The sequence below is a fragment of the Rhinoderma darwinii genome, chromosome 10 (genome assembly GCF_050947455.1).
Source record: "Rhinoderma darwinii isolate aRhiDar2 chromosome 10, aRhiDar2.hap1, whole genome shotgun sequence".
NCBI classification, from domain to species: domain Eukaryota; kingdom Metazoa; phylum Chordata; class Amphibia; order Anura; family Rhinodermatidae; genus Rhinoderma; species Rhinoderma darwinii.
Genome location: NC_134696.1, coordinates 7465707 through 7475892, shown reverse-complemented (window position 1 = coordinate 7475892; position 10186 = coordinate 7465707). Strand labels below are relative to the sequence as shown.

The 10186-nt window shown below is 46.8% G+C and overlaps 1 protein-coding gene across 1 annotated transcript in view; it reads right to left on the bottom strand.

Annotated features, from left to right (window-relative positions):
* Positions 1–7920: 7920 nt before the first annotated feature.
* SLC25A33 (solute carrier family 25 member 33) overlaps positions 7921–10186 on the bottom strand; it is a 35221-nt gene continuing 32955 nt past the window's right edge. The window contains exons 6-7 of the mRNA XM_075839287.1: positions 9845–10128; positions 7921–8424 (exon numbers count right to left, since the gene is read on the bottom strand). Coding sequence (XP_075695402.1) covers positions 8222–8424; positions 9845–10128 — 487 coding nt within the window. The 3' untranslated portion in view covers positions 7921–8221. The remainder of the gene's footprint in view (positions 8425–9844; positions 10129–10186) is intronic.

Genomic DNA, 10186 nt, shown 5'->3' with positions numbered 1-10186 from the left:
CATAATGATGGCGGCTGCGTGAAAAGCACGCAGCCGCGCATCATACGGGGCTGACACACGGAGCGGTTGCGGCAAGAAACTGCAGGCAGGTCAAAATCTTCCTCAAAATCCCTGAAGGAATTTTGAGGCAGATTTTTCCGCCTGCAAAAACTGTGTGAACACCTGTTGGACAATGTCAGAACAGGATTTCACGCTCCGGATGGACACAAACGTGTTCCATTCACTGACAGCAAGCTGAAATATTGACAGTGGTGAGGATATATAACACACAGTTTAATGGAAAGTTACAGAACTTTTCATTCTTATTAAAGGGGTTCTCGGCTTTGGATAATCTACAAAGTGTCCCCCTGCTAGGACCTCCAGCGATCAGCTGTGATCTGTGGGGGAACCTGGCAGTAAGTGTTTAGTTTCCCTGCAGCGCCACCACTGGAGAAATGAAGCATTACACAGTGTCCATTCATATCAATGTGTTGTCTGTGTAATACAGGACAGGACAGGTCCTCCAGACCGAGAGAGACGCTCTATATAACCGCTCTCCACTCGGACCAAGAGATCAGGTTCCTGAACAGAGAACCCCCCGATATTAACCCAGAATTCGGTGTATGATAATGGGTTATCTAAACTGGACAATCCCTTTAAGCTCTATTTATGGAAGACTGGGCGAGCCCTTTAATGTGCCATTGTAATAAAGGGTTAATATTCTGTGCGGCACGATGAGATGAGACTGTGATGCAGGATTGTAGTATGACGATTGCTGTGGAGGTGAAGTCAGGCGCGCTCGCTGTGTGATACGTGTCTTCTTCATCATTGGGAAGATGTGTGCGCTGGATGCTGCTGCCCCCTACTGGGGAAGGGTCGTCTACGCACAGAGATTTATCAATGGATCAGGGATTCCTGCACGACGCTTACTACCTCTACCTGCGGGGCGGGCTGAGAGGAAATAGGGCCGCACCCTCTGCCCTGCTGTCTTTCTGAGGGGGCGGCGGCACAACTGAAACCACCCAGCGCCCCCCCCCCCTCCTGCACTAATTGTACCTGCGTGTATCTGCATAAGCGCTAAATGGCCGGGTACGTTCCGTGCCCGACCATTCAGCGCCTTACAATGACGCTGATTGGCAGGGCAGAATGAGATGTCCCCCGCCAATCAGCGCCTTTCAACAAGTTGAAAGGCGCTGATTGGCGGGGAAGTCTATCTGCCCAGACAATAAACGATGGTAGCGGCACGATGACGTCATCGCACCGCTTCTATTCTTGAAGGGCGCTGATTGATGAGGCATGTCATTCTGCCCTGCCAGTCAACGCCTTTCAACAACGCAAGCTGCGTGATTGCGTCGCTCAGCCCCAGCAGACCTGCTCAGTAGAGAACAGGCCGGCATTGACACAGGACGGCGCGGGAACGGGATCACGGTGAGTATGTACATTTTGTTGTTTTCAACTAAAAAGTTTGGACGCCATTGTCTACAGGAGGGGGGCTATATGTGGAGCACAAATCTACAGGGCAGGCTTTTATGTGGGACACAATCTACAGGGGAGGCTTTATGTGGGACACAATCTACAGGGGAGGCTTTATGTGGGACACAATCTACAGGGGAGGCTTTATGTGGGACACAATTTACAGGGGGACTATATGTAGAGTGCCGTCTACAGGGGGCTATATGTGGGGCACAATCTACAGGGGAGGCTTTATGTGGGACGCAATCTACAGGGGGACTATATATAGGGCACTGCATACAGGGGGAGCTATATGTAGAGCGCTATCAACAGGGGGGCTATATGTGGGGCACTATCTACAGGGGGCTCTATGGGGGCACTATGTGTGTGTGTGTGGGACACAATGTATGGTACTATTATAATCAGGGCACAGTGTATGGTGTTATTATAAGTAGAGGTGCAGTGTATGGTACTATTATATATAGGGATGTATTGTGCGGCACCATGATAACTTTGTTTGTTTATAAATGCAGAAATGTTTGAAAAGTGAGAAGCCCAAGACATCTGAGCGGAAAACTGCAGAAATGGGTCGTGGCCGGCAGAAATCATAGAGGTCTGGACCGGATGGAGAAGAACAGAGAAAAAGAAGAACTAGAATCTGAAATTAAGTCACCGGTAAGTCACTTAATGTAAATGTTTATTCTGCCTCTAAACAGTACTGTAGTCACTGTATGATCTGCAGCGAGATGATGGATGGTATGATATTTTTTTGGGGGAAACAGCAACTCCCAGCATATCCTTACCATTGTTCGGGCCATGCTGGGAGCTGTAGTTTTATCCGTACAAACCTAGACAGCAGGGGTTGCAATTAATTGAGCTGTATTTGTGCTGGTGCTGTATATATGTACTGAGCTTTTCTCTGGTGTTGTATATATGTACTGAGCTTTGTTCTAGTACTGTTTTATGTACTGAGCTCGGTTCTGGTGTTGTATATATGTACTGAGTTTTGTTCCAGTACTGTATATATGTACTGAGGTTTGTTCTGGTGCTGTATATATGTACTGAGGTTTGTTCTGGTGCTGTATATATGTACTGAGCTTGGTTCTGGTGCTGTATATATGTACTGAGCTTGGTTCTGGTGCTGTATATATGTACTGAGCTTGGTTCTGGTGCTGTATATATGTCAGCTTGGTTCGGGTGCTGTATATATGTACTGAGCTTTGTTCTAGTACTGTATATATGTACTGAGGTTGGTTCTGGTGATGTATATATGTACTGAGGTTGGTTCTGGTGATGTATATATGTACTGAGGTTGGTTCTGGTGATGTATATATGTACTGAGCTTGGTTCTGGTGATGTATATATGTACTGAGCTTGGTTCTGGTGTTGTATATATGTACTGAGCCGGTTCTGGTGCTGTATATATGTATTGAGCTTCGTTCTGGTGCTGTATATATGTACGGAGTGTAATGTCCGTGGCTCTGGGCCATCAGCTCCAACCTCCCCCTGGCAGCCACGAGTCGGCAAGCGCTGGCCCCAGCCTCCTCCTCAGGAGACGCCAGTGCTCGCGTCCACTCACCTCAGCCGAATCCCGTAGGGTGTGCGCGCACGCTCGTGCCCGCTCTTAAAGGGGCAGCGCGCGCACCATACATTGTGAATGAACTTTGACCCGTGAGTACCCTGGACTATAAGAGGGGTCCAGCCCCCTAGTTCTTTGCCTGAGCGTTGTTGTGTTCCCTAGTTTGTCTATGTGATGGCCTCCTAGTGTGTTCCCTGTTCCAGTCCCTGCTCCTGTCCCTGTTCCTAGCATTCCGTACTTTCCTGGTCTAGCACTGAGCTGTGCCAAAGTCGTGCCGTGCTGCATCCACGCCTGACCTGCTTCACCTCGCCTGACCTCCGCCTGCTACCTAGTCCAAGCCGAGCCTGCCCTGCTGCTGTCCGAGCTGCCACAGGTAACTAAAGAACTATAGACTCTCACCTGCTCCCTGTTGGCCAGCTGCCTTACCGAAAGGGGGTACGGCCCAGTGGGTCCACAGACCCTTCGTGACACTGAGCTTTGTTCTGGTGCTGTATATATGTACTGAGCTTTGTTCTGGTACTGTATATATGTACTGAGCTTTGTTCTGGTGCTGTATATATGTGCTGTATATATGTACTGAGCTTGGTTCTGGTGCTGTATTTATGTACTGAGCTTTGTTCTGGTGCTGTATTTATGTACTGAGCTTGTTTCTTGTGCTGTATATATGTACTGAGCTTTGTTCTGGTGCTGTATATATGTACTGAGCTTTGTTCTGGTGCTGTATATATGTACTGAGCTTTGTTCTGGTGCTGTATATATGTGCTGTATATATGTACTGAGCTTTGTTCTGGTGCTGTATATATGTACTGAGCTTAGTTCTGGTACACTGCTTTCGTAACTGCCATTCTCTACTATGAGTTACGGAAAGTCCATGGTCAGGAAGTGGCCGAGAGGCAGCGATAGCAGAAAGAGGTAGAACAGGGTTTAGGGGGCCCGGTTTCAGGGCTAGATGCAAGTCCCACCTCTGGGAACTGCACCTATCTGACGGGATATGTCATTAATTTCCCTCACTGTAAAACCCCTTTAAAGTGTAACTAAACTTCTAAAAAACTTCACTATGACATGTCAGAAGTTTTAATTGGTGGGGGTCCGAGCACTGAGACCCCCATGGGTCGCTAAAACATAGCGGCAGAAGCGATCAGGTGACACCACTCCGAGGAATGCCCCTCAGAAGCTTAGCGGCGCAGCACTCAATCGTGCTCTTCTGCCGCTTCACTTTAGTGATTGGTGGGGGTCTCAGTGCTCGAACCCCCCCACCGATTAAAAGTTCTGACATGTCACTATGACATGTTAAAAGTTTCGTTACACTTTAAAGAGGTGTTACAATTTTTTTTTTTTATTATTTTTTCTTTAATAAAACAGTCTGTGTGTTTGGTGCAATTTTCTTAATACTTTTTTATTAAAAATGATTTTTACTTTTTAAGATACAGCTGCTTTATATCCTGAATACAGAGCAGCTGTATCTAGTGCTAAAACCTGTATCCGTCAGGTCAGTGGCACTGACGGTTATGGCGTCAGCGGGTTGGGGGGGGGTTGAATTGCGTGTGAGGGGGGGAAGGAGGGGGCCCAAGTTGTGTCAACAGCCCATAGCTCATGGTACACTGAATCCGCCACTGCACACACACACTATCACTATAACTATATATCCGAATTTACAGATGTAGCAGAGCTGACTACATCATTTAACGGTCTCTTTATGGACTGTGATAACTTACTGAGGATAAGGCAGAATATTACCTGCAGTCCTATATAACATACCACCCTATGATTTCACCAGGAGTTGGGCCAAATGACAAACTCAGCTCTGTGGTTCCACACAGAAATGAAACTGCAGAACCACCAGTACCCGCGAGATACACACACCAATGGAGATTTGGATCGTTCTTTCTGCATGCTCGCTGGGGGAAGGTCAAACCCTTGATGGACACTTCAGACTTCACAACCGGCGGAGCGGTAAAAACAAAACTATCAATTTGTCTCTGTTTTTTGTGGTGTTCAGGATTTCACCCCTTTTTTACCTGCTCCGGTTGTTCATCTCCTTGTTGAGATATTTCAGTGAGTAGAGCGGAGTTGTATATTTGGAGATAGAGATATATATATATACACACACATACACCGTGCGGCTTGGTTCGTCCGTTCACTTCCTGGGGCTGCAGCTTTGGTTCATAGTCATTACTCGCAGATATAGGAGTATGTTTTCCTGCAGTCCTATGTAAGGCCATAGATAACACACAACGACGTCACCTGGAGTTGTCGCCAAATAACAAAAAACATCTCTGGTCAGGTCTTATACCCGATAGAGACATCGCAGACTCTCACGTCGTGTGCCCAGTAATCCAGGTGAAGGCTATTTTTTCGCATGCCGGACTAATGGAGTTTCACTGCACTGAGACCTACCCCTCTGTCCATCACATATTCTCTCAAACACCGGACAATCACACCCCCCCTCCTACTGTATTTTCAGCTGTTTTGATTGGGGGGGGGGGTGATACAATCCGGTTTTATTAAAGGCCACATACTGTATGCTCTTACAATAGCAGGACCAACTCTGCTATGCGGCGGACACTATGACGGGGTCACTGTATTATTACTCTATTTCATGGCCCCACGGTGCAAGTACGACTGCAACACGATAATAAATGGAGATTCTGAGGACACAGGATGGTTTTAAATTGAGAACTCTGGGCAAAACTGATCCACTGTGCTGCATCTAGAGCGGATCCTGAGGGGGCGGAGCATGACAAGGATTCAAAGAAAACCAGCGAACATCCTTGTCATGCTCCGCCCCCCCCTCAGGTCCTGCACTAAGAACACAGAGGGATCCTTTAAAGTTATAGGAAGGGACATATTTATATTTATTTATAGGTGGTTTGGCCAGGACAATAAGGGGAGTGGCACATCTGGAGCTCCTGAATGGCGGTTTAATGTTATTGTGGCTCCAAAATACAGGATGTAACTCAGGATCAGTAATGTATGTACACAGTGACTGCACCAGCAGAATAGTGAGTGCAGCTCTGGAGTATAATACAGGATATAACTCAGGATCAGTACAGGATAAGTAATATAATGTATGTACACAGTGACTCCACCAGCAGAATAGTGAGTGCAGCTCTGGAGTAAAATACAGGATGTAACTCAGGATCAGTACAGGATAAGTAATGTATGTACACAGTGACTTCACCAGCAGAATAGTGAGTGTAGCGCTGGAGTATAATACAGGATGTAACTCAGGATCAGTAATGTATGTACACAGTGACTCCCCCAGCAGAATAGTGAGTGCAGCTCTGGAGTATAATACAGGATATAACTCAGGATCAGTACAGGATAAGTAATGTATATACACAGTGACTCCACCTGCAGAATAGTGAGTGCAGCTCTGGAATATAATACAGGATGTAACTCAGGATCAGTACAGGATAAGTAATGTAATGTATGTACACAGTGACTCCACCTGCAGAATAGTGAGTGCAGCTCTGGAATATAATACAGGATGTAACTCAGGGTCAGTACAGGATAAGTAATGTATATACACAGTGACTTCACCAGCAGAATAGTGAGTGTAGCGCTGGAGTATAATACAGGATGTAACTCAGGATCAGTACAGGATAAGTAATGTAATGTATGTACACAGTGACTCCACCAGCAGAATAGTGAGTGCAGCTCTGGAGTATAATACAGGATGTAACTCAGGATCAGTGCAGGATAAGTAATATATGTACACAGTGACTCCACCAGCAGAATAGTGGGTGCAGCTCTGGAGTATAATACAGGATGTAACTCCGGATCAGTACAGGATAAGTAATGTAATGTATATACACAGTGACTCCACCAGCAGAATAGTGAGTGCAGCTCTGGAGTATAATACAGGATGTAACTCAGGATCAGGACAGGATAAGTAATGTAATGTATGTACACAGTGACTCCACCAGCAGAATAGTGAGTGCAGCTCTGGAGTATAATACAGGATGTAACTCAGGATCAGTGCAGGATAAGTAATATATGTACACAGTGACTCCACCAGCAGAATAGTGGGTGCAGCTCTGGAGTATAATACAGGATGTAACTCCGGATCAGTACAGGATAAGTAATGTAATGTATATACACAGTGACTCCACCAGCAGAATAGTGAGTGCAGCTCTGGAGTATAATACAGGATGTAACTCAGGATCAGGACAGGATAAGTAATGTAATGTATGTACACAGTGACTCCACCAGCAGAATAGTGAGTGCAGCTCTGGAGTATAATACAGGATGTAACTCAGGATCAGTACAGGATAAGTAATGTAATGTATATACACAGTGACTCCACCAGCAGAATAGTGAGTGCAGCTCTGGAGTATAATACAGGATGTAACTCAGGATCAGGACAGGATAAGTAATGTAATGTATGTACACAGTGACTCCCTGTAGATTATTTCTATAGATGAACTGTAAGGCGATGCACACACTCTTTAAGGGTGAATACTATCATCATTATTAAGTATGTAAACATTGTTTTATTGTGGTGAGCATCTTCTATAGTGACTTGGGCTTTCTCTAGAACACTTCGTTACCGGAGGTCCGGGCTACACAGTGACATTTTATCTACAGGACAAAAATTGGACGACCTCACAGCCCATTGAAATGCATTAAGATTACACAAGGGCGCAGCTTTATGCGGTGACGTGACGCGTCCTGCAGTTGTGGTTGTCAACTTACAGATTTCCCACTAAATCGTAATGAAAAACATGCTCCATCTCTGACCAGAAACATTGTGACTCTGCCCGTTTCATACTCTGCCCGTTTCATACTCCGCCCGTTTCATACTCCGCCCTTCTCCAGTTCCAGAGAATTCGGATATGTCGTAAGTAAAAAGAAGAACTCTCGGTAGAGTTACTACCCCCTCCTCCTCCTCCACGGGACCAGAAACGTTTTGATTTTTCACTCTGGTTCTTTATAGATAAATTAGATGCAATGTGTGAAAAATAGCGCGCCAGTCGCGGCCGTATATTAAATAGCACGATCTCTAGCAGCAGTGGAATCAGGACTCTGCAAGTTTTAAAATAACAAAATATACAAATGAACTACTAACGTTAATGAGAAATAAAACTTCCCAGAAAGAAAAAAAAAAAAAAAAGTCAGTGAGAAGGGCGCAGCGAGTGTCCAACGTCCTTTACAGTACAAGGGTCTGAGTTTGGTCTGTGTCCGGCGTCGACGACCGCTCTCGCCGTCTTACTTGGGTTTATCACGGAGCAAATAGACTAGAAGTTCGTAGGTAGAAAGGACAATGGCCGTGTTGGGAATTTGCCGGAAAAGTTGCGCTAAAAGTCCTCTGTAAAAGGCTGCGTAACCCTCCTCCCGCGCCACCAGCCGCGCCGTCTGACAGAACGTCTTGTACTTGCTCCCTTCTTCTCGAAGCCTCGTGCGGATGACCTCTGTAGGGGAGAAGGATTAGGGTCAGTGTGACACCAAGCAGAACATTACAGGACAGTGACAGCCGATAGAGTTTTCTTAAAGGACATCTATGGGGGTGTCCTACGTCCATAAGTCTTTGCTTCCCGTATGCGAATTTACCCTCTCAGGAGCATTTGATTGGCCCAGACAGCTCACGGCATAGATACATTTGCATGAGCCCACGGCAAGAATCTAAAGACCCTTTTTCACCATGGGCGATTATCGGGCAGACATGCTCGTTCATGATCTGTGTGACAGGAGCAAACGAGCGCCGATCAACGAGCCGTCTCGATCGGCGCTCGTTGCATCGGCCGAAATTGGCTGATGTATTAGGGCCTTTGAGGTCAATATGGGCTGTGAAAACAAGCGCCGATCATTGAGGATATCGTTGATCGGTGTTGGTTTGCTCCTTTTGCAAGGAGCAGTGATTGGTTATATATGGGGATGAGCGATTGTTAGTCCCTATACATTTCCATCATGTCGGCAGGAGAGAGATGTGCTGCGGAAAAGGTGCGATCAGCCGACGTACGAGCGTTTGCTCATTCATCGGCTGATCGTTGCTCTGTTTAGACATGGCGTTCTGATCGGGAACGAACATTCATACGAACGCTCGTGTGCCCGATCACTGGCCCGTGTAAAAGGGCCTTAAAGGGGTTCCCACAAACCCATGTATCCCCTATCCACACGATAGGGGATAAATGTGTGATCGCTGGGGGTCTGACCACTGGGACCCCCAGCGTTGAGAATGAGGGACCTAAATTCCCCCGAAGTGCTCCATGGGAATAGGGCGCTGATGTCCATGCTCGACCAGAACTCCATTAATTTCTATGGAGCAGCCGGAGACAGCGGTCCCAGAAGTCCCATAGAAATCAATGCAGCGCTGGCCAAGCATGGACATCAGCGCCCTATTCCCATGGAGCACTTCGAGGGACTTTAAGTCCCCCGGTCTCCTCATCGCTGGGGGTCCCAGCAGTCAGACCCCCAGCGATCACACACGTATCCCTTATCCTGTGGATAGGGGATACATGTGTTTTGTGGGAGAACCCCTTTAAGTGACTGGAGTCAATGGCACACAGCGGGCACCACCTCTATAACAAGATTTGGGGCTGTTTGGTAGGTTCGTTCACATGGTTCGTTTGGGCATTACCCACAACAAGAGCTCAATCTGGTGACAGATGCCCTGTAAATGCCAATTTAGGCAGGTTTAATACATTTTAAAGGAATTGATCAATGGTGTTTGGCCTGGTGTCTGAGGGGGCGGGGCATGACACAGATCCATTCTTTGGTGTGTCATGCACCGCCCACTCATGTATAAAACACTTATTATGACGCTCCTCTATTATGACAGTCTATTGGGCTTAGAAAATAAGTTTATCAATATCGAACAGAGATTAAACTTACCGTGTGGGTACGCGATGCAGGAGGCACATCCCTTGGAGAAGGCAGCGGCAAACATTAACCCTAAGAAGTTGACCGACGTCTTCTCTCCAGGCCTGGCATTGGCCGCTGAAAGGTGCAGCTCCTCCAAGTATTTCTTCAGTCCCTCATATATGACAAAGCAGATAATGGTCTCGGAGATCCCTGCGTAGGAGGCGGTGAGACCCCTGTAGAAGCCTCTGATGCCCTCTGTCCGGTACACATAGCGGGCACACTGCAGCGCGTTCATCTGCTTGGAACCTCTCACCCTAGTAACACAAGACGGGCACATGGTAAATATCTCATCGTAGGTCACCGGCAGACTAA